This window comes from Sciurus vulgaris (genome assembly GCF_902686455.1).
Source record: "Sciurus vulgaris genome assembly, chromosome: 4".
Taxonomy (NCBI): domain Eukaryota; kingdom Metazoa; phylum Chordata; class Mammalia; order Rodentia; family Sciuridae; genus Sciurus; species Sciurus vulgaris.
Window position 1 is genome coordinate 98,418,102 of NC_136464.1, and position 26,234 is coordinate 98,444,335.

Here is a 26,234-nt window from a genome sequence, read left to right on the forward strand (position 1 = left end):
CTCATCTAAAACAGGTTTATTTCTGGGATACTCCATTGATCTGTATGTCTTTATGCTAGTTTCACACTGTCTTGATTAGTGTACCTTTGTACTAAGTTTTGAAATGATCATGTGTGAATCTTCCAACTTTGTTCTTTTTACGTGTGCATGTGGTGCTAGGGGTAAAACTCAGGGCCTTACATTCTAGGAAAGCACTCTACCACTGAGCTACACCCCTGGCCCCAGATTTGTGCTTTTTTGAAATTATTTTGCCATTCAGATGCTCTTTAAGATTGTCTATGAACTTTAGGATGGATTTTTCTCTTCGTGCAAGTAATTTCATTGGGATTTGACAAGGATTACACTACGTTGTAGATCACTTTGAATAGAATTAACATCTTAACAATTTTAAATCTTATCCATGAACACAGGTTGTGTTTTTGTTCCCATTTATTTAGATCTTATTTAATATCTTTTGGCAATTTGTGTAGTTTTCAGTGTGTAAGTCTTTCACTTCTTTGGTTAGGTCTACTCAAATTTTTATCCTTTGATGCTATTGTGAATGGAATCACTTAATTTCATCTTCAGACTACTCTTTGCTGACATTTTGAAATATGGCTAATTTTTTTTTGCATGTAGATTTTGTGCCCACCAACTTTGCTAAATTTGTTCTAACAGGGTTTGTGTGTGTGTATGTGTGTGTAATCTTAAAGATTACATCTGTGAATAGAGATGATTTTACTTCTTCCTCTCCAATTTGAATGACTTCTGTCATTTTCTTGCCTAATGTCTCTGGCTAGAACTTCCAATACCATGTTGAATACAAGATGCAAAAGCAGTCATCCTTGTCTTATTCCTGTCTTGAGAAAGAAGCTTTTGTCTTTCACTGTGTGTATGATACTCTCCATGTTTTTTTCCCATGTGACCTTTATGACGTACAGTAAATTTTCTTCTGTTTGTTCTGAGTGTTTTTTTCACAAAAGGGTGTTCAGTTTTTTTAAATGCTTTTTTGCAGCATTTGAAATGATCATGTTTTGTTCTTTTTTCCTTTCATTCTGTCAGTGTGACTTCATTGTTCTTTGTATGTTGGGTCATCTTTACATTCCAGAAATAAGTCCCACAAGATTTTGATGTATAATCCTTTTGTCATATTTAGTGTGTTTGTTGCCTTGGCATCCATTTTTAGGCCTGACACAAACTATTTCAAACCTAGTTGTTCCATATCACCTTTGGCCTATTTAAAACTTTCCCTCCACTTCTAGTTGTTTGTAGTATGGCCCACCTGTTCCTCATCTGCCTTTCACCATCTCAAGATCATTTTAAAAAGAGGACTGTGCTAGATTAAAAGAGTCATGGAGGGCTAGAGATATAGCTCCTTGGTAGAGCACTCATCATGTATGCCTGAAACCCTGGTTTCAATTCCCAATACCACAAAAACAAAAGAGTTATGGAGATAAACAGAAACAATGTGTAATCTTGAGATTGGATACTGAATTGATCAGTTACAGAAAACTGAACATGGTCTAGAAGTACGAGTAGGAACACTTAGTGAAACAGTGAGAATTTATAGAACAGTGTAGGTTACTAAATTGTATGTATTGTGTAGTCTAGTTTTGGTAGAAACAAAAGTTGGAGAGTAGGTGTCCAAAAATATCTGGAATATACAGTTATCTAGTAAAAATGCGATTTAATTTTATTTTTGTTATGTTTACTTAGAAGAATTTCGTACTGCATCTACAAAAAAATTCCTAAAGTAAATTACATAACACATAATTGATAGATTTGTAACTAATGCCAGTTTTAATGTTTTATAATTTTATAAATAATACCCAAAACATACTTAAATTTTTAAGTTTCTATGTAACTATAGTGCTTTATCTGTTTATTTCTTAGATAGAAAACCTGGATTTTTTATTTCTGTTAAAAACCATTGAGGAATTCTACAAAAGTGAAGATGGAGAAAATCTGGAAATTGTCTGTCCAGTTCAAGATCAAGCATGTGTAGCTAAGTTTGAAGATGGAGTTTGGTACCGAGCTAAAGTCACTGGTAGGAAAATACACACTATTTCCACAGAGAAATGTTAAACTTCAAGAGTAGGATTATTTGAGTTGATACAAATTAAATCTTGGAGATGGTATTATTTGATTTTACCATTTTTCTCTGCCATCTGTTAAATAATCCAGCAAGAACTCACTTTGGCAGGAAAGGTATTCATCTGCCATAGTTTTCAGCAGTGTTGAGAGGTGGGGCTGGTGAGAGGTATTTTTGTCATGGGGGTGGAACATTCATGAACAGATAAATGCCTTTCTTATAGAGCATTCTTGCTCTCAGGACTAGATTACTTACTAAGAGAACAGGTTGTTATGAAGTGAGGCTGCTCCCAAGTTTTGTCTCTTATCTGTACCTATTTGCCTTTCTACTTTCTACCATCTGTTGAAGAAAGGAGGCACAAAGTCCTTACTAGAAGCTGAAAAGAAACTGGTGCCAGGATATAAGATTTCCTAGCCTCTAGAACTGTGAACCAAAATACACCATTTTGCTTTATAAATTACCCAGCATCAAGTATTCTGTTACAGCATCTGAAAGTAGACTAAGTCCTGTTCCTTTTATATGCTTCCTAGTTTGTAGACATGTAACTTTTTATTTAAAAGGTGAAGTTTAGTTTGATACTGCTTAAAATTTTTTCCCATTATTAAAGTAATTTAAGGTCCTTACCAATTACTTGTAATATGCAGTAAGTTCCAGATCTTTTGTCAGAACTATTTAGTCTTCCAACCTAAGTTTTCTTTTTGTCATTATTGATATTAATTCATTTAAGGGTAAGTTTCAAACTAGCTAAAATTTTTTCAGATATACTTTTCATAAACATCTTGGTCCATTTGTGCTGCTCTGCCAGAATACCACAGGCTGGTATTTTCTCTTTAAAAATAAGAGGAAATGATTTCTCACAGTTCTGGAGGCCAGGAATTCCAAATTAAGGGCACTGGTAAGGGCCTGGTCTTTCTGCTTCCAACTTGGAGCCTTTTGCTGCTTCCTCCAGAAAAAAACAAATGTCATGTACTCAGATGGCAGAAGGGCACAAAGGGAGTAAACTTCCCTTTATTAATAAATCTTTTACAAGGGCACTGAATTCTGTATATGGGTAGAGCTCTCATGACTTGGGCACCTCTCAGAGGCCACACCTCTTAATAAAGTGTTGTGTTAGGGATTAAATTTCAATGAATTTTGGAGGGGACAAAAACATTCAAACCATAGCAAGATAGTAGTATATACCACTATGTCCCCAGTTCCTTTTTATTTTTTGAGACAGGGTATTGATAAGTTGCTAATGGTCTTGCTAAGTTGCCAAGGCTGGCCTCAAACTTGTCCCTCCCAAGTTGCTGGGATTATAAGTGTGCACCTCTGCACCAGACAAGCAGTATATCATTGGATAAATATCTAGAACAGATAAAGCCATTTTTCATGTCACCTAAGGACTTTGCAACGACTTTTCAAATTAGAATTATTGGCTTTACATGCATTTGATGAACAATAAGGCTTCTGAAATCTTTAAGTAGTAACATTTGGTACAGTTTCCAAGGTGACTTTGAGGGTATAATGGAAAAGCATGTGTGACTCAGTTGGCCTATCACCCTATATCTTCGATAGCTCTATAGAACTCGATCTTGAATGTCATACTTGGTAATTTTTGTTGGTTTTATTTTCTAATGTCAGCCCCATTTAAAAACTAAATAATACTAAAAGATTTAGACATCTCCTTCACCTCCTCTGTTTCAATTACTTTTCATTTTTTCAGGTGTTTCTTTTGGTATTTATTCTTCTAATAATTATTATTCCTTCTAATAATACATAAAACTTCAGTTGATGCTTCAGATTTACATATTACTTGTAATTCTGTGAGATAAGTTTCAAATCTCTTCATAGCCCTTTTCCCTTCTTTCCCTTCCCCTGTACTGTACCAGTTATTAGTTAAATTTGTATTGTGTAAATATGTTCACTGCTGAACCATGAAGTATACTTCAGCTCTATTTTGAGTAAATAATTATGTTAATTTTTCACTTGTGTTAATTGTCTTAATTTGTAGCCACGTTTTCCTAATACTTTAAAATTTTTTCCACGTGATTAGACTTTTCAAATAATCTTAATTTGATTTTTTTTTTTTTAAACCATGGAAGCATTCTGTTTTCTTTAAATGGAGTGCTTACTATACATTTGTTATTCTGAAATTTTTTTCACTTGACAATACTCTTCATTGTTCTGCATCGTTTCCTTGTTTTCTGGCTCCCATGTTTACCTCTTTATTGTATTCATTTATTTTGAAGGAACCACTTTCTAGTAGTTTCCTCAGAAAGAATAAAAAGGTAAATTTGAGACCTTCCATTTATCTATTTGATCTGTTCTCATATGTGCCTGATAATTTGGGTAAGAATAATTTTCTTTAAAGTCCATCTTATATTCATCTGCTTGTTTAAAATTTCATCTCCATTCAGAGTCTTAAGGAAAGGTTGGCATTGGTAGAGTTGGACATACTCTTCTAGCCTGAAGATTGCAATGGAAGCAGGGAGAAATTCCTCCACATTATTATGCCTATAATAGCCTGTACTTTCTCAGTTATCACAGATATCCACAATTATAGTGTCTAAGTTGTGTGAAGTGCTATATTGAGTACCAATATTGTGCCACCTGCTTCCACTTCTTTGGAGCAGAGAATGCTGGACTTATTTATTATATTGAAATGACATATACTTGTATTTGTCCTTAAATTTGAAAATGATAGCAACAAGTTTCATACTACCTCCACATAATGTGCCAAGAAAGACTAAAGTCAACCACTCACTTTGTGAGTGAGTTCACAAAGGTCAGTGTATGTTAGGGCTTTATTTAAACTTCTGTTTGAACCTCCCCAAAATTTATTTAAAGCATAGAAATTTAGACTGACATAGAAGTCTGTGAGTTTGCAGTTCCTAATTTCATAACTTTTAAAGGATTGCCTGGACACCGGGAAGTTGAAGTTAAATATGTGGACTTCGGTAATACTGCAAAAATAACACTTAAGGAGATGCGCAAAATAAAAGATGAATTTCTGAATCACCCAGAGAAGGTAATCTATTTACTATGAACCCTAGAGTTGGAATATTAAAACAAACATGAAAGTATTTTTAAAGTCGTTTTTAACAGAAGTGCTCTATTTTTTTAAATTCATTTTTATTGTAAACAAATGGGATACAACTTGTTTCTCTGTACATGAAGTACAGGCATACCATTTGTGTAATCATACATTTACCTAGGGTAATAGTTTTTGCTTCATTCTGTTATTTTTTTTCTTCCCTCCCACCCCTCTTATCCTTCTATACAGTCCCTCCTTCCTCCATTCTTATGTGTCGTCGTCTGCTTACCAGTGAGACATCGTTCTTTGGTTTTTGGAGATTGGCTTATCGCAGCATGATGTTCTCCTATTTCATCCATTTGCCTGCAAATGCCATAATTTTATTATTTTTATGGCTGAGTAATAGTCCATTGTATATATATACCACATTTTTTTCTTTATCCATTCATCAATTGAAGGACATCTAGATTGGTTCCACAATCTGGCTATTGTGAATTGAGCGGCTATGAACAGTGTTGTGGCTGCATCTCTGTAGTATGCTGATTTTAAGTCCTTTGGGTATAGGCCAAGGAGTGGGATAGCTGGGTCAAATGGTGGTTCCATACCAAGTTTTCTAAGGAATCTCCACACTGCTTTTCAGAGTGGCTGCACTAATTTGCAGCCCCACCAGCAATGTGTGAGTGTACCTTTTTCTCTACATCCTTGCCAACACCTATTGTTACTAGTATTCTTGATAATTGCCATTCTAATTGGGGTGAGATGGAATCTTAGGGTAGATTTGATTTGCATCAGAAGTGCTCTATTAAACACCATTTTTGTCTGTGATTTCTAAGAACTGTGCATAAGTATTGCTATAGTTACTATTGTAGCAATTGATGACTAGAAAAGGATAAGAAGGATTATTTCTAATTTATATTCTTCTTTTATTTAAATTATTATTAAGCCATGTTTTCCATTTGGAAAATGGGTAATATTATAGAAAAAGAAACTTGAAAATATAAGCAAGCAAAAGAGGGGAATCACTAAGAAAACATTGTTAAATATTTTTGGTATTTTTACTAGTAAGGTGCATCTTCTGTTTTTTTTTTTAAGAATTATAGAATCAGATTATAAATCGTCCTCAAAAGTCTGCTTTTCTCACTTAAAAATGTATCATGACTATTTAACTTTTTAAATGAATGCTTATTATTTTAGTATGTGAATATCTAATATCCAAATACTCAGTTGATTCCAATTATTTGATTTATAAAGTACTTTTACAGGCACCTTCACACATTATTTGATTATTTATAAATTCAGACACAAAGATTTGCTTTTTTGTTTTGTTTTGTTTTGGGTTTTTTGTTTGTTTTTTTGCAGTATTGGGTATCAAACCCAGGGCCTCAAGCATGCTTTCAAGTACTCTGCACAGAGCTACATAAACATTAGTTTTCTACACATAAATAAAACTTTAATTATAAAATAACCAGAAGTTAAGCTTACTTTATTAATGGTGAAATTTTTTTTGGCACAGGCAATTAAATGTAAGCTGGCACGTATTGAACCATGTAAAAGGACGATGCAGTGGTCCAAAAAAGCTAAAGAAAAATTTGAAGAAAAGGCTCAGGATAAATTCATGACTTGTTCAGTTATTAGTAAGTTATTTCAATTTTTATTTACTATATAATCATACATAATTTTAAATAAGATTAGCATTACATAACTTTTGTCATATATTAGGGTAAATTCAATGTGCTATGAGTACTAGTAGTAGTGAGAAGTAACATTGAGACCATATGATGAGATTATATCTTCTATAGGCTTTAGAGTCTAGTCAGCCCTTGAGGTAAAAATTATCATTAGAGACCAAGTCACCCTTCAGGTGGGTGTGGTGGTATGCACCTATAGTCTCAGCTATTTGGAAAGTTGAAGCAAGAGGATCACTTGAGCCCAGAGTTGAAGGCCAGCTTGGGCAACATAGCATAATAAACACAGTTATCTCATACTAGACAGAGGAGACAAAGATGCCAAATTGGAGAAAAGATATCTTATTCAACAAATGGTGCTGGGAAAACTGAAAATCCATATGTAATAAAATTAAACCTCTGTCTCTCACCCTGCACAAAAATCATCTCAAAGTGGATCAAAGACTTAGGCACTAAAGCAGAGACCCTGCACCTAGTAAAAGAAAAAGTAGACCCAAATCTTCATGTTGGCCTAGAACCTGACTTCCTTAACAAGACTCCTAAAGTGCAAGAAGTAAAATTAAGAATCAATAAATGGGATGGATTCACACTAAGAAGGTTCTTCTCAGCAAAGGAAACAATCAATAATTTGAAGAGAGAACCTACAGAATGGGAAAAAATCTTTATTGCACACTCCTTAGATAGAGTACTAATTTCCAAGATATATAAAAAATTCAAAAAACTTAACACCAAAAAATAATAATAATCCAATCAATAAATGTACTAAGAAACTGAACAGACACTTCACAGAATAAATCAATCAAGAAACATGTGAAAATGTGTTCATCATCTCTTGCAATTAGAGAAAATACAGATCAAAACTGCTCTAAGATTTCATCTCACTTCAGTCAGAATGGCAGTTATCAAGAATACAAGCAATAATAAGTGTTGGCAAGAATGTGGAGAAAAAAGTACTCTCATACATTGCTGGTGGGAGTGCAGATTGGTGCAACCACTATGGAAAGCAATATGGAGAGTCCTCAGAAAACTTGGAATGGATCCACCATTTGACCAAGCTATTCCACTCTTTGGAGTATACCCAAAGGACTTAAAACTAGCATACTACAGTGACGCAGCCACATCAATATTTATAGCAGCTCAATTCACAATAGCTAGATTGTGGAACCAACCTAGATGCTCTTCAACATATAAATGGATAAAGAAAATGTGGTACATATACACAATGGGGTATTACTCAACCTTAAAGAATGAAATTATAGCATTTGCAGGTAAATGGATGGATCTGGAGAATATTATGCTAAGTAAAATAAGCTAGTCCCACAAAACCAAAGGCCAAATGTTTTCTCTGATAAGCAGATGCTGATCCATAGTGGGAGTAGGTAGGGAAGAATGAAGGAACTTTGGATTGTACAGAGGGGATTGAGAGGAGGGGTGGGACAGGAGGTGGGGATAAGAAAGGTGGTAGATTGAGACATATTATTACCCTATATACATGTATGAAAAGTTTTTTTAATATTTATCACTGTCAAAAAAAATTAATGAAAATAAAGTTTTAAAAAATTTTTAAAATTTAAATAAACTGTTAAAGATCATATAACTTATAAATGATAGAGTATCTGATAATTTATTCACTTTATTAATTCAAGAAATTATTTAGAATAAACAGTTTAGTTGAAGAGGAATATGATTATAGAAATTGCATCCTTAGTCTATAAGATTTTTATATCCGGCTTCTCCGAAATGAATAAACTTACAAGACATCCTAGTCCTTCAGCAGCCGCCATTCATTCTGAGCCAGTTTTTAATCTGGATAACTACTTCCCATCTCTCCTTTGTCATTGTGTTCTATTGGTTTTTAGCTATCTCCTTGAGAATCTTCCCACGGATAATACATCAAAACATAGGTTTCTTTCTTGATTCCTCTTGTTTACTTATTTTTTATGCAATTATATCTAGCACTAGTTGTAGCATAATTATTAACCTTCATAATTTGATTTAAAGAGTGTCTTTCCCCATTCACCTTCACAATGATAAGATTGGGACTTGGAACATATTTAATAAAGTAAGTTACCACAGATAAGATTGGGAGTTTCCCATTAATATATATTGTCACTTTCTAAAGAAAGGGACATTCAAATTAAATTTTGGAGGAAAGCAGGGAAGATGGTAAAGGTACAGAACAGAGGGAAAGTTGCCCCTATTGGAACAAAGAACTTCATGGATGAGAAGTATGAAACCAAAGACCTAAAAGGACAGAGGAGATGGAAAGTACAATGATCAGAGATTCACCACTGCTTCGCCTTTTGTTTCTAGGTACCTCATCTGGGCCACTGATAACTAGCCAGGATTGATTTTTCAGTTCTTGGGAAAGAAAAATTCTAATGTGTGTACTTTTGTAACTGGGTAATGCAGAATGTTATTGCTGGTATAGTGTTTTTGGGTTTTGTTTTTATACCAGGGATTGACTGTACCACTGCTGTAAATCCTGAGCCCTTTATTTTTTATTGTGAGGCAAGGTTTTGCTTAGTTGCTTAGGATCTTACTGAGTTATTGAGACTGTCCTCAAACTTGAAAGCCTCCTGCTTCAGCCTCCCCAGTCACTGAGATTACAGGCATATGCCACCATGCCCTACAATGATTATGTTCTTTTGGAATCATCATTCTGACCAGCCACTACTAGCTCCTGTTATAGAAAAACTGTAGACATATATTGATCTCAGTGCATATTTTAGAGATGTATGTTTCTCAAAGAAATTGCGCTTTATCACTTACTTACTGAGCAAGTTCCCTGTGCTTTATACCATAAAAAAAGTAAATAGGCATATAAGATGTAAATTCTACCCTAGGTTAATTCCTGCTGTAGTTTAAGAAATAGATCTGATCAAGTAACCAATTTTAGTTTTCTAAAAGAAAAATTAAATGGTTTGTCCTAAAAAACAAAGGAATAGGAAAAATATTCCAGTTAATTGAGAGTTCTAGTTTGAGTTGTTGCATTTTAAACTTTGTACTATACTTACTGGTGTGGTGGTGCAGGCTTATAATCTAGGTATTTAGTAAGAGGGTAAGGCAGGAAGATCACCTGGGCAGTATAATAAGACTCAAAGAAAAAAAAAGCTATAAACCTTCACAAATAATGACTGGCCTGAGTTAAATTTTATTCACTTGTGTGTTTTTGGAACTTGATTGGATTACACAGAACATTGTAAGAATACTACAGAATAATACTTCTGAATCCAAAAGGTTTAAACTGATTTGGGTTTGCTATAGAACCAATGGCACAAAATAACCTAAAATAGAATTTGTACTAATTTGTATATGTTCCAGATAATATTGACAATTCAGTATGAATGCAAAATACTACTTTAACCTCTAGACAGAGACTGTAACATATTCAGGAAGAAATCTCGCGTATGCCCCAAAAAAATTGTTTCCAATTATTAAAAAAATTTTCATTTAGTCTGTTTTGCAACATATTTATTTCTTTCCCCAAACTAGTCTTTATGTTTTTGCAGAAATTTTAGAAGATAATGTGCTCTTAGTTGAGCTTTTTGATTCTTTTGCTGCTCCTGGAATGACTCCTATTAGTATTAATGACCAGCTAGTGAAGGAAGGACTAGCATCTTATGAAGTAGGGTAAGTATACAGGTAAACTTTTACTTTTAATTCATATGTAACATTTCAGTCACAAGAAGGGAAACAAGAAGGAATTTCCCGTTCCTTCATCAGAAAAAAATAGAGGTAAAATAATTGAGTTGTTAGTCTAAGGAAGTAAAATGACTTTTTACCCTCATCCCTAAGTAACCTGAAAACCCACAGAAAAGCTTCTCAAGATCAAGGATGTTTCTTAGAAAAAGAGACTGGCATCTTATTTCTAAGTGGAATATCTGCTTAGGCAGCCCCTTTTGACTATTTTACAAAGGGAATTGGAAAGAGAAATGTTAAGATAGAGAATAAGCACAGTAGTATTCCCATTTGGAGAAATGTGAATTTTCCTAGGTTCAGGTTTAAAGATAACTAAGCTTAAATCATTTTGCTCATAACCACCAAAGACTAACCAGTGGTATAAGTGACCCCAGAAGCAGAACCACAGAGTTTTGGTAAGGTTGACTGGGAAGGTTTGTCAGTCAAGACCAAGAATTCTTCCACAATAGAAACTTGTGCAGAAGTAGTGGACTCTTCAGAGTCTTCTAAATAACTTCCATATATAGCCCTCAAGAAACCCAGTATTTTGATAGCACCCACACATAATTCTTGTTAGAATAAGCCAAAATAACAGGGACACCTAACAGAAACCTGCTATGTATTAATAATATTAATAGTCTGTGGTAGTGCTCTCCCTGCCTACCCTAACGCTGGAGGAACTAGAAGCAGAAAAAAAAAAGGGCCTGTTCTTTTATACTAAATCACAAGTGAGGGAGGAAAAGAAATGAAGAGTAAACATTTAAACTGTATTGGACTAAGTTTTTCTTTTTGAAGTCAGAGTTACTAAGCTATGGTTATATATAGTAAAAAGTCACTGTTTAGGTACACAGTTAAATGAATTTTGACCAACATGTAGTGTCATATAAATGTCATCCCAGTCAAGATACAGAATGTCACTGGGCACATGTTCCATGCCTGTAATCTCAGTGACTTGGGAGTCTGAAGCAGGAGGATTGACAGTTTGAAGCCAGCCTTGGCAACATATATCAAGGCCCTAAGCAACTTAGTGAGATCCTGTCTCAAAAATATAAAAAGTGCCAGGGATATAGCTCCGTGGTAAAGCACTCCTGGGTTTTATCCCTAGTACCAAAACAAGAAAGAATAAAAGATATAGAATGTCACATGTTCCTTTATGCCCTGATAGTCAGTTCCCTTCCTCTGTAGTAACCCTTAGCGACCACTGATCTAATTTCTGTCCCTATAATTCTGACTTTCCTACAGCTTCATGTAAACAGAATCATATATTGCCTTTTGTGTCTGGCTTCTTTCATTTAGCATAACACTTTTAAGATTGTTACATACTGTTGCATTTTGTTTCTTTTTATTGCTAATTAGTATTCCATTATACAGATGTACACAGTTTTATTCATCCACCAATTGATGAACTTTTAGATTATTTTCAGGGGGCAATTTCATGAATAAAGCTACTATAAACATTTGTACACAGGTCTTTGTGTCAATATATATATCATTTTCTCTTGAGTAAATACCTAACAATAGGACTGCTCGTTGTCCTAGCAACAGCAAAAAACAGGAAATTAAAAAAATATTCTGAGACAAATAAAACTGGAAGCACAATATACTAAAACTTATGGAACAAAGCAAAAATAGTTCTAAGGGGGAAGTTTATAGTGATAAGTGCCTATATCAGAAAGAAGAAAGATCTCAAAGCAACCTAACTCCACCTCAGTAAACTAGAAGAAGAGCAAACTAAGCCCAAAATCAGCAGAAGGAAGAAATAATAAAAATTAGAGCAGAAATAAGGGAAATAAGACTAGAAAAAACAGTAGAACAAAAGCAGTTGCTATTATTTGGATGTTTAATGTCTCCAAAATGTCAATTTGTTAAAGGTTTGGGTGCCTAAGGTGACACTATTGAGAGGTGCAGTGGAAATTTAGAAGGTGATGCTTGTGGAAGTTGTAAGTTCATTGGGGGGTATGCCCTGGAACCCCTTCCTATCTCTTGTTTGCTTCCTGGCTTTGAGAAGAGTGGTTTTACTCTGCCGTGTACTCCTGCCATGATGTACTGCTTTACCACAGCCCCAAAGCACTGTGACCAGTCAGTCATGTACTGGAACCTTCAAGACAGTGAGCCAAAATAAATCTTTACTCTTTATAGGTTAATTTTCTCAGGTATTCCCTTACAGTGACAGAAAGGTAACTAAAACAGCAGTGAAACTAAGAGTTGATTTTTTTTTTTGTAAAGACAAGCAAAATAGACAAAGTTTCAGCCAGACTAATCAAGAAAAAAAGAAAAACTCAATAAAGAATATTACAAGTGATATCCTTTGTATATTTGATATTTGAACAAATACAAAGGATCATAGACTTCCATTTTACACTTACTATGCCAACAAATTTGGATAATCTAGAAGTTGATAAATTCCTAAAACATACAACCTTCCAAGATTGAATCATGAGGAAAGAATCCAAACAGACCAATAATGAGATTGAATTACCTTTTCTAAAAGTCTCCCATCAAAGAAAAGCCCAGGGTATTTTTACTTCATTGCTGAATTCTACCAAATATTTAAAGAATTAATACCAATCCTTATCAAATTCTTCTAAAAAATTAAAGGGAACACTTCTTCCAAAATCATGAGGCCAGTATTATCCTGACATTACAGCTCAAAAAGAACAGAACAAGAAAACAAAATTACAGGTCAGTAACCCTTAACAAACACAGATGATTAATAATCTAGAAGTAAAAGAGAATTACCTCAACATAATCAAATTCATACATGAAAAACTCACATCAAATATCATAATGGTGAAAACTTTCCCCTGAGATCAGGAATAAGACATAGATAACTACCTTTGCTATTTCTGTTCAATATAGTACTAGAAGTCCTAGCAAGAGCATTTAGGCAAGAAAAAATGAGACATCCCAACATGGAAAGGAAGAGGTAAAATTATCTCTGCAGGTGATATGAACTTATATTAGAAAACCTTAGAAGACTTTACAAACTATTAGAATTAATAAGTGAATTGGTCAAAAAAGCAGGATTCAAAGTCACACAAAATTAATTGTGTTTTTACATCCTGACAGTGAACAATCTAAAAAGAAAATTAAGAAAACAATTCTATTTGTAGAATAGCACCTAGAGGAATGAGGTACTTTAAAGAATTAACCAAAGAGGTGAGAGACTTATACAGTGAAAACTAGAAACCATTTCTGAAAGATGTTACAGAAAATGAATGGAATAACATCCTACATTCATAGATCAGAAGACTTGATATTGTTAAGATGTCATTCCCACCCAGAGTGATCAGCAGATTAATTCCCTATCAGAATCCCAATGACATTTTTTATAGAAATAGAAAAACCCATTCTAAAATTCACATGAAATTTCAAGTGACCCTGAGTATCCACAACAATCCTGAAACAGGACAATACAGAAGACTTTACACATTATGATCTCAAAACTTATTATAATGTTACTATAATCAAAACAGTATTATACCAACAGAAGGATAGACATACAGACCAACAGAGTAGAATCTAGAATCCAGAAACAAACCCTATCACATAGATAAGTTGATCTTTAACCAAAATGTCAGGATGGTTTAAGTGAGGAAAGGACAATTTTTAACAAAAGGTGCTAGAGGAAACATGCACATCCACGTGCAAAAGAATGAAGTTGAACCCTCACCTGACACCACATACAAAACTAACTCAAAATGGATTCATGGCCTCAGTGTAAGACCTAAAAAACTGTAAAACTCTTAGAATATAAGACAAAAAGCTTCATACACTGGATTTGTCAGTGATTTTTGTTTATATCAAATGCCCAGCCAGGCCCAGTGGCACATGCCTATAATCCCAGCACCTTAGGAGACTGAGACAGAAGACTCACCAAGTTTAAGACCAGCCTCAGCAATTTTCAAGGCCATGTCTTAAAAAATAAAAAGGATTAGTGATATAACAGTGGTAAAGTGCCCCTGATTTCAGTTCCTAATACTTAAATTTTATTAAAAAAAGGGCACAGGCAGTTTAAAAAAATCAGACTGTAAAAATATAAAACGTGTGCACCTGAAGATACTCTCAATAGAATAAAAACGCAACCCACAGAATAAGAGAAAATATTCCAAAGCATGTATCCGTTAAAGGATTAATTATCTAGAATATGTAGAAGACTACTGAAACAACACCCAGTACAAAAATGAGCAAAGGAATTGTATAAAGAAGATACACAGTTGGCCAATGAGCACATGAAAAAATGCTCAACATCACTAACCATTAGAGAAATGCATACCAAAACTATCATAAAATACCACCTCACACCCATTAGAATGGCTACTAGAAAAAAAGTGTTGAGGATGTAGAGAAATTGGATCCATTGATGGCAACGTAAAAAGGTACAGCCACTGTGGAAAACGGCATGGCAGTTCCTCAAAAAATTAAAAATTCCCGATTGATCCAGCATTTCTACTTCTGGGTATATACTCAAATGAATTAAGAGTCTCAAACAGATATTTGTACATTCATTTCCATAATCACACTATTTTCAGTAGGTAAAACACGGAAGTGACCCAGATGACCTTCAGTAGATGGATAAGCAAAATGTGCTTTGTAATATATTATTCAGCCATTAAAAAGAACAGAAGCAGGTGTAATCCCAACAACATAGGAGGATCACAAGTTTGCGGCCAGTCACAGCAACTTAGTAAGATCCTGTCTCAAAATAAAAATTAAAATGTGTTGGGGATATAGCTCAGTGGTAAAGCTCCCAGGGTTCAATCCCCAGTACACAAAAAAGAAACAAATTCTGATATATGGTTCCATAATAGATGAAACTTTGTTATATTAAAATAAGCCATCACAAAAAGACGAATACCATATGTTGACACTTACAGGGAATGGTTATAGTAGTTTAAGTCATAGAGACAGAAAGAATAGTGGTTGCCAGTGACTATGGAGGTAGGAAGAAATGGGAGTGTGTTAGTGTTTAATGAGTATGAATAGAGGAGTTTCAGCTCTGCAAAGTGAATAGAGTTCTGCAGATGGTGGTGAGAGTGCACAACGTTATGTCTACTTAATGACTTGAAATGTACACTTAAAATGGGTATGATAGTAAATTTTACATTTCGTGCTTTTAGTACAGTTTTTTAAATTGAACATTCATTGGGAAATTTTTCAAAAACATATTGCTTTGGCCCCTCCCAAGGCACTCACACAGTGGGTCCAGAAGCTTAAATTCCATTTGAGTGTATCTACATCTGGCTGGGCAACCCCAGCCAGTCTCATTGCCCCTCACAAACCCAGATTTCCATCATCTGACCCACTGTTCTCATTGTGTCTGTTGCCCATGCTCACATGAAAACATGAGTTTCCCTTGATCAGTGACTTTCCTGATAATAACCTGAGAATTGAGAAGAAAAGAAAGAGAATTTCCATAACCTACTACTTTTTTTTTCCCCTTTCTTCCTTTTGATTGAACCCATGGGTGCTTAGCCACGGAGCTACAGGGGATTTAGCTTTTTATTTTTTAATTTAAGAGGGTCTCACAAGTTGCTAAAGCAGGCCTCAAATTTGGCAATACTTCTGCCTTCAGCTTCCCTACACTTAACCATATCATGCTCACCATCCTTTACAAAAAAAAGTAATGTTCCCTAAATAGTCTGACCCTTGCCTACTACAAGTCCCACACCATTTTCTTTTGTCTTACTATGTCAAAGCTATGTTTTCTTGCAGTTCCTGAATACATAGCTAACTCCTACTTATTTTAAATCTCAACTGAAATACCAGATATTCGGCCTCAACTCCTACATTAGATTAGATTTTGTTGCCCTGTGTCCCTGTTGTTTTCCTTTGTAAACTTGTTTGTATTATAATTTATTTACCTAATTCTCTTAGTAACACCATATAGTAGTGCCCCCCATCCATGGTTTTGCTTTCCATGGTTTGTTATAGTTAACTATAGTCTGAAAGTATTAGAAACTTTGAGAAATAATTCATAAGTTTTAAATAAATTTATTATAGTGTTAAAATTCTGTTTTGATGTTTATCTCTTACTATACTAAATTCATAAATTAAACTTCACTATAGGTACATATGTATGGAAAAACATATGTATATATGCTGGCTTGGTACCATCCACTGGGGACTTAAAACATTTCCACCTGGGATAAGGGGTGACTACTAAAAACTTCTAAGGACAAGAACTCTACCTATTTTCTTCACTGCCATACCTAGCACTATGCTTAGAGGCTCACGGTACCTACCCAATAAATATTAACTGAATGGAGAAGATAAATATGTCAGTCTGGAGTCAGAAGACAAACCCGGTTAGGTGATTTAATTGGGGTTATGCAACATTTAAATAAAGAGACCATGATGAGAATGAGTGAAATCCTTTCCATCTTTCATTCCAATATCTCAGATGCAATCTGAGGATTATCATTTACAGGAAAGAAAGAAAAAGGTCCTAAAGAGCTCGAGACTGAAGTACAATGAGGAACCAAAGGAAAATAGTATTTCAAGAAGAGAAAGAGTAGCTAGTGCTGAGAGTTCAAGAAAGAACTGAAAACTATTCATTGGCTTTAACAACAAACATTTTTAGTCTCCTTGGTGAGCTGAATCTTAGCTTATAGTGAAAAAAATTCAAAGTTTATTTAGGTAGAAACAACATCTAGTCATCTGCAGTTAGTCTAATCTTTTAAACATTACTTCAAAATCACTTCATTCAGTGATGTTGCTTCTTTTTTTTTTTTTCAAACAACCCTATAATTTAACTTTTATTTATTTATTTTTTTTTATTGTAAACAAATGGGATACATGTTGTTTCTCTGTACATGGCGTAAAGGCATACCATTTGTGTAATCATAAATTTACATTGAGTAATGTTGTTTGATTCATTCTTTTTTTCCCTTCCCCCCACCCCTCCCACCCCTCTTTTCCCTCTATACAGTACTTCCTTCCTCCATACTTGCCCCCCTCCCTAACCCTAACTCTAACCCTAACACTAACCCTTCCCTCCCCCCCATTATGTGTCATCCTCCACTTATTAGCGATATCATTCGTCCTTTGGCTTTTTGAGATTGGCTTATCTCACTTAGCATGATATTCTCCAATTTCATCCATTTGCCTGCAAATGCCATAATTTTATCATTCTTTATGGCTGAGTAATATTCCATTGTATATATATACCACAGTTTCTTTATCCACTCATCAGTTGAAGGGCATCTAGGTTGGTTCCACAGTCTGGCTATTGTGAATTGAGCAGCTATGAACATTGATGTGGCTGTATCTCCGTAGTATGCTGATTTTAAGTCCTTTGGGTATAGGCCAAGGAGTGGGATAGCTGGGTCAAATGGAGGGTCCATTCCAAGTTTTCTAAGGAATCTCCACACTGCTTTCCAGAGTGGCTGCACTAATTTGCAGCCCCCCCAGCAATGTATGAGTGTACCTTTCTCCCCACATCCTCGCCAACACCAGTTGTTGCTCGTATTCTTGATAATCGCCATTCTAATTGGGGTGAGATGGAATCTTAGGGTGGTTTTGATTTGCATTTCTCTTATTACTAGAGATGTTGAACATTTTTCCATATGTTTGTTGATTGCTTGTAGATCTTCTTCTGTGAAGTGTCTATTCATTTCCTTAGCCCATTTGTCGACTGGACTATTTGAATTCTTGGAGTAGAGTTTTTTGAGTTCTTTATAGATTCTGGAGATTAGTGCTCTATCTGAAGTATGATTGGCAAAGATATTCTCCCACTCTGTAGGCTCTTTCTTTGCATTGCTGATAGTTTCCTTTGCTGAGAGAAAGCTTTTTGTGATGTTACTTCTTAATACATGTTAGTAGTAATTCTTTTCTAACTCGTATTCTCAAAATAGCAATTGGATTGATATTTTTTAGTCACAGAAAAATATTCAAGTTGTCAACGTATGAATTCTTCTATTCCTTTGTAAGTGCAAAATATCAGTGCCAAGCATTGAAGTTATAAGCAAAGTTGGTATTTATAACTGTGTGTTTAAAATAGAAAATTTAGTTTTTAGTTTCTGTTTTCTTCTTGTACTTTGGTTTTTAGAACATTTTTAATGACTAAATTTAGTTATTGTATCAAAACTGGAAGGCAGTAAATCATGGCTAACACTTGTTTATCTCTAAACCTAAGCAAATACAAATATAAATGTTTTGCTAATTATTCTTTTTGCTGACTTCTGTTATTTTTCAGATATACACTCAAAGATAATTCTAAAAAGCATATAGAAGTATGGGATCCTTCTCCAGAAGAAATTATTTCAAATGAAGTAAACAACTTAAGTCCTATGTCTGTAAAATCTCTACCTAATGAGAATTTCCAGTCACTTTATAATAAGGAATTGCCTGTGCATATCTGTAATGTAATATCTCCTGAGAAGATTTATGTTCAGTGGTTATTAACAGAAAACTTACTTAATAGGTATAACATATATGGAAAACATATTCTTCCTATACTTTGTTTCAAAGATACACAAGTTTTAAATGTAGAATTCTGAAAATAGCAAAATTTTATATCTACTTCATTTTAATTTTTCTGCATTTTATTGGTGCATTATAGTTGTACTTAATGATGGGATTTGTTGTTACATGTGTGTACATGCACACAATGTAGCAATATAATTCGTTCAGTATTGCTTCCCAGTATTTCCCTCCCCACTCTCCACCACTTGGTCCCATTCCTCTACTGATCTCCCGTTGATTTTCATGAGATCACTCCCACCATTTTCCTTTTTCCTCCCTAGCTTCCACATATGAGAGGAAATAATTGACCATTGATCGTCTGAGTTTGATTTATTTCACTCAACATAATGGTCTCTAGTTCCATCCATTTTTCTGCAAATGACATGATTTCATTAAAATAGCAAAATTATTTGAACTAAATAGTGTATAAACTACAAGTTTAAAAATAGTATATTTCTTACTATATTAGGATTTGTTTACCCCACAAATAATTATTGAGCATCTATTCCATGGCAGTGTGCAGTTAGGTGTTGGGAATAACAGTGGTAAAGAAACATAAGTTGTTGCTATCATGGAGCTTAAATTATAATGGAGAGATGATGAACAAATAAAACTTAGTATGGCAGGTATGTTACAGATGATAAAAAAAAAAGTATTTGAGGAGGAAGGTAATTTTTAAGAGGAAAACCTCAAAGACAGTGAAATTTACCTTTGAAATGGGCCCTGGAGAAGGTAGGAAGGAATAACCTCCTCTAAGCATCTAAGGAAGGTTTATCTCAGGCAAAGGGAAGAGCTGGTTCTACGGCCTGAGGTGGAAATATGCTGAGTACGTTTAGGGAAAAACAGTTTGGCTGAAGTGGAATGACCAACAGGGGACAGTAGAATACATGTTGTCAGAGAATTATAAGAAAAAATTTTTTGAAAGTTAAACATTTTTAATCTTTATATAGTTTAGAAGAAAAGATGATAACTGCTTATGAAAACAAAGAATGGGAACCTATTAAATGGGAAAATGATATGCATTGTGCTGTTAAGGTCCCAGATAAAAATCAGTGGCGAAGAGGCCAGATCATCAGGATGGTCACAGACACATTGGTGGAGGTAAATGCAGTTATAAATACAATTGTGAAAATAAATGCTTTTTTGGATTTTTACTGCAGTTATTTAATCCACTTTTTGTTTTGCTTTTCAATTTGCAAAATTTTTTTTTAAATGTTGTCTTTCCATGTTCTTAAAATTACTATTTTCATAGGTCTTGCTGTATGACGTGGGTGTTGAACTAGTAGTGAATATTAGCTGTTTAAGAGAACTTCAAGAAAATCTGAAGACAATGGGAAGATTATCTTTGGAATGCTCTCTTGTCGATATAAGGTAGTTTTTAGCTGAATAATTTTCTCTACTGAATATTATCATTTTAAATATTTCTCTTTTTTGGATGGGTTCTTATCAGTATTAAATTAGGTAATATGTCCTGAAATTGTCATAAAGTCTAGCTAACTCAGGTTTTAACAGGAGGAAAAGATAAATATTTGAAGGAAATAAATTTAGTGGCATTAAGGAAATAGATGATAGTGAGTTGAATGCTATCTAGGTAGAATTCAAACTGCTCAGTATAAAAATCTTTGAGGAACAACAAAGACAGAAATAAATATACTTGGTAAATTTAGAATTGCATGGAAAGCTAAATATACATATTACCAAAAAAGAGTACATTATAGAAGATTCTGGGAAAATGCATTGGCATAGTTTTTTAATCTACTAGAATTCCACAATAAAAATAGTGCAACTTGGATAGTAAAACTAAAGACTGCATACTGTGCAAAAAAAAAAAAAAAAGTTGGTGACAAGTGACTTTTTTTTATTTTCCCAGTACGCTCTTTTTTTTTTTTTTTAAATCAAAATGTATCATCTTTATTCAAACAAGTGACTCTTGTGACCTCCTAAATATTAACAGGTGGGACATTCTTTGCACCAAGACCCTCAGTAATCAGCATTTGTATGGAAGGAGATGGAAGTAAAGCAGATTGGGATTTTGACAGTTCTGAGAATAGAAATTAGCCACAGTATTTCACGGGGGCATGTAGGCCGAAGTGAGAAGGGAGTAATACAGGATGGAATTCATAATTAAAATCAGGAAATCTATAATGTGTCATAGTTTCCTTTTTAGCCATATAGCCTCTTCAGAGTAAACTGACATTCCTTTCCATGAGGAGAAACTGCTGGGCATACAGTTCAATTTGAGCAAAACAGCAGGCAAAGAAGAGAAAAGATCCAAATTGAAGCAGGGAACAAAGGAACAACATCTCACCCTTTGAAACCATATTTTTTTTCCCTGTCATTTTGAGAAAAAAACAAAGAATTCTAGAGCCATGAAGCTAGAACATATTTTTCATGGGAGCTTCTTCTTTAATCACTAATATTTCCTACATTAAATTAAAATTGACTTCCCCCTATATTCCATACATCCTACTTTTTCCTGAAGAGCAAACCTCTTAATTCCTATGCTCCTAAGATACTGAAAGGTAGAAATCATGTTTCACCAAGGCTTTTTGTTTCAAGCTATCTATAGTTTTCTCAGAAATTACTAAAATAATGTGATTTCTAGATCTTTCCGCTTGCCTTTTCTAAATGTTTTCTGATTTAAGTTTGAAGAAATATTTTAAGTATATTCTGAAGAGATCTTGCTAAAGCTGTAAATGTGAAAATGTTGATTTACACTTTGGAAAATGTAGCTTATGTAACTTTGTAGGGTGAGGGGCTGGATTAGATCTCTTCAGGCAGTTTTCATTGAACTCCCATTAAGCTTCTGACTATTAGAGTAATAGTCAAATCTAGTGTTCTTAGCTGTTAATGCCATTGAATTTTCAGTTCACTAAAGGATAATTCTATAAAAGAGTTCAAGTATATCAGTCTCTATCCACTTGTAGTCTATACTAGAATTATCTTGCCTCATGTACCCCAGAGAAGAAGGTGTTGCCAGCTGAAACAGATCAGCATTTGCAGCCAAAACTCCAGCCTCTGAACTAGAGGAACAGCACAGACCCAGTGTCCTTCCTAGGCATTTTTGTTGCATTTGCTCTTTTTCATATGAACCTATTTTATGTACACAAGATCATTGACTCTTCTAACCTAAATATAGAGTTTACAGTTTTTCCTGTCATGTTTCAGCTAATTGGTTTTGAAACTCAAATACTGATGCTATTATTCTACACTAGTTGATAAAATATAAAAATTTGTATATGTAAATTTGAAAGCATTCTTCCATGTCATAGGTTGTAGTCCACTATATGTAGGCTAAATCCAACCATATATTTGCTGATAGCATGGTTTTTAAATTTTGAAACATTCACGTTTTTTTAAAAACCGGTAGATGTCACATTAGAACTTGAATTTCTGACTTTTGACAAAGATCACAATACCCTAATCACTGAAGAAACAGTGCTGCCAAAAACAATTCACCTTCCCTCTGAAGTTCAAAATAGTCATTAACCTTTGTTAAATAAATCTTAGCTCCTATTCACTGTAGAATACTGGATATTGTTTTACATATTGGAAGCAGCTCCATCATTAACAAAGCCTACTAACATCAATTCCTGTTGTCTTAATGTGCTAATCAGAATTATCCAAATCACTTAGGACAGCTTATAATTTTGGATTGTCTTACATTTAGTTCCTAATTTGAATCCATTTGCTTACTGGTTGGCTAAAAGATACATTTATACATATATATGTAAACACATACATACATATGTGTAGGTTTTTCAGACATGGATATAAATAGGAATAATAAAAATTTGTTCACAAAAAAAGCTAAAAGATCCTAAAGACCCTTTCAGCATTACTATAAAAACTTCAGTGAACTCTGTGATATTTAAAATTTTTTCTATTTTTTTATTTTGAAATGTTTCACTACGTTGCTTAGGGTCTCACTGAATTGCTAAGGTTGACTTTGAACTTCAGTCCTCTCAAGTCACTGGGATCATAGGCATGTACCACTGAACCCAGCTGAGTTTTTTTTTTTTTAATGAATGAACTATACTGATTTCTCTTGCCTATTATCTTACCCACAAGGACCTTATTGAAAAACTTAGACGTATTATACTATACATCAACATTGTCTATTCTTATGATGTGCTTTACACTTACTAGGTAATTTAATTATCATAATACTGACATGGAAACTATTATCCCTATATTATAATTAAAGCAACTGACATCAAAAGAAATTAAATTCCTTGCCCAAAGTTTTATATAAATTTGAATTGGTTTGATATTTTTAGAAACCTGATTTTAAAATCGAGGTTAGAATAAGACACCTTGTAGTTAGTGACCCTTTTTGTTCTGATTATGGACCATCATGTTTAATATTCTTTAAGTTTATCAGTAGTAATTTTTATAGTCCACCTGTTTGCACAGAGCATTTCTGCAATCTTATAGGTACTTCTATTGTCTGCAGTTACTGATAGTGGCTGTACAATTATATCTACAAGTCCTTTCAGTATCCTAGAATGGAAATCTCAGGACTACACAGTATATAAATTCTGTACTAGTTTTCACTTCTCCCTTAAATTAAGTTCAATTAGAATATTGTTTTTGACCAGAATTCTAGCAATTTCATAATTGTACCTAATCTTATAGTGAGTTCCTGACATACCTTTTATTTTCTTTATTAAAAATCATAAATTTACATAGGGCAATGTTGTTTGATTCATTCTGTTATTTTTTCCCTTCCCCCACCCCTCCCACCCCTCTTTTCCCTCTATACAGTCCTTCCTCCATTCTTACCACCCTCCTTATCCCTAACCCTAAACCTAACCCTAACCCTAACGCTAACCCCTCTTACCCCCCATTATATGTCTGTCCTCATCCGCTTATCAGCGAGATCATTCGTCCTTTAGTTTTTTGAGATTGCTGACATACCTTTTAATAGTATCTTATGGACTGGGATAGAATGTTATCATTGAGAATTTTAATAATTGTTAACCCTAAGCACTTCTGGACCCTATGTTTATTGCCTTACAGGCACCATTTCACTTAATGCTCACAACACACCTCAAGCTAGATAAGGTATTATTTAGAGATAAGGAAATTTAATCTTCAAGAGGTTTAATATTTTCCAACTAAAATATCAATTCAATTGTTGAGCTACAATTATAAACAGGATCTGAATTTAGAACTGGAACTCTGACCCCACTATATTTTGCTGCTATTCTAAGTAATATTTTTTGATAGTTTTTTTTAATTTTAATAAAATGGAATCATGTAAAATTACCCTTTTTACCAGTTGTAAGTGTACAGTTTTCTGATCTTAAAATTCACATTGCTGTGTAACCTTCACTACCATCCATCTCCTGAACTTTTTCATCTTCTTCAAATGAAACTCCACATTCCTAATTTTTAAAAATGTTATAGTAAACACTCTCAGATGTTCAAAAGCTAATATTTATACATATCAATAGTAAATAACAGGGCTGGGGTTGTGGCTCAGTGGTAGAGCACTTGCCTAGCATGTGTGATGCACTGGGTTCGATCCTCAGCACCACATAAAAATAAATAAATGTATTGTGTCCATCTAACAGCTAAAAAACTTTTTAAATAATAATAGGAAGATCTTAATGATAACACTGGTTTTTGTATACATCATAATAGAGTTGGCCCTCCATATCTGCAGGTTCCACATCTACAAACTCAACCAACTTCAGAATGAAATGTTAGAAAAAAATAGCATCTATACAGAACAAGTACAAACTTTTTTTCTTTTCATTCTCTAAACAATACAGTATAACAGCTGCTTAGCATTTAAATTGTACTTGGTATTTTAAGTCATCTTGAGATGATTTGAAATAAATATGGGGGCATACTTACATAAACAGCCAGGGGTGGTGGCACATGCCTGTAATCCCATCGGCTCAGCAGGCTGAGATAGGAGGATCTGGAATTCAAAACCAGCCTCAGCAACAGAGAGACACTAAGCAAATCAGAGAGATCCTGTATCTAAATAAAATACAAAAATAGGTCTGGGGATGTGATTCAGTGGTTGAGCGCTCCTGAGTTCAATTCCTGGTACCAAAAATAAATAAATAAATATATAAATAATATAAATATAAATTGAATTGATATTTTAGTTGGATAATACAATATTTATACACACACACACACACACTCACCTATATTTATTATACTATTCAACAAAAGGGGCTTGTGCATACTAGGGTTTGGGGTTCCTCAGGAGTCCTAAAATCAGTCCCTCATGAATACCAAGGGGCAACAGTCCTTTTTTTCAGTACTGGGGATTGACTGAACCTAGGGATGCTTTTACCACTGAGCTACATCCCCAGCCCTTTTTATTTTGAGACAGGATCTTGCTAAGTTAATGAGGCTGGCCTCAAACTTGTGTTCCTCCTGCCTCAGCCTACCAAGTCACCAGGATTACAGACATGCACCACTGTGCCTGGCAGGACAACTGGTAAATATTAAACCATAAGTAATTCTGGGAGTCACTAATAGTTTAAGCTTCTTAGCTCATAAAACCATTTGGTCTTAATAAATAAGTGTGGCATACTTACTAGCTCTAATTTGATAAAGACACATGTCCAGTTGATTAGATTAGTTCACTTTTATAACCCATTTGCCATGATAAGATTGACCATGTCATTTACTTAGTTGATGGTTCAACTCAGTGAGATTTTGGATTTAGAACCTATGTTTAGTATCCTGCATGATTTACCCATAATCTTTTCAGTGGTACTAGTTCTTTATTCTTGAGGGTAGATATGATGATGGTTATAAACATCTAAAGTCGCTCAGTTTTAATTCTGCAAACTAAAATGAATGATGATGTTATATACTCTGCTTTTCATTTATTTGCTAAAATTTTATTGAGCATTTTAGTATGCATTACTTTGCCATTTAGTCTTTGCCCCAAATTATATTTCTAGTCATTCAAAATTACATGACTATGTCAAACAATTTGAGTAATTTTGTTGAATCAGTAAGTCAGCAATTAAAAATAGCAGTTAAAAGTAGAATTTTATAAACTATTGAGGCTCATATTTATGTATAGTAATTCAAATTAGATTTGAATTCCAGAATACTTCTCAAAGTGGACTGCAGAATCATCATTGCAAAGGAATTTTTTGATTTTGTTTTATTAAATATTTCTGGAGCACTTTCTGCAGGCCAGGCATTGTGCTAGATATCAGGGAATTCAATGATGGAAGAATACACCATCCCTGATGTTTCATCTAGTTCCACATACATGAATATATAATGATGAAGAATATTTAAAATGTTATCCACTTTTTAGGGATCTTCA

General features: G+C 34.1%; 1 protein-coding gene across 1 annotated transcript in view; it reads left to right on the forward strand.

Annotated features, from left to right (window-relative positions):
• Positions 1-26,234, forward strand: part of RNF17 (ring finger protein 17) — a gene marked incomplete at its 5' end in the record, with an annotated part of 117,782 nt that overhangs the window by 66,586 nt on the left and 24,962 nt on the right. The window contains 7 exons of the mRNA XM_079138814.1: positions 1,873-2,026; positions 4,966-5,081; positions 6,601-6,721; positions 10,285-10,405; positions 18,651-18,878; positions 19,870-20,020; positions 20,172-20,290. Of these exons, the coding sequence (XP_078994940.1) occupies positions 1,873-2,026; positions 4,966-5,081; positions 6,601-6,721; positions 10,285-10,405; positions 18,651-18,878; positions 19,870-20,020; positions 20,172-20,290 (1,010 nt within the window). The remainder of the gene's footprint in view (positions 1-1,872; positions 2,027-4,965; positions 5,082-6,600; positions 6,722-10,284; positions 10,406-18,650; positions 18,879-19,869; positions 20,021-20,171; positions 20,291-26,234) is intronic.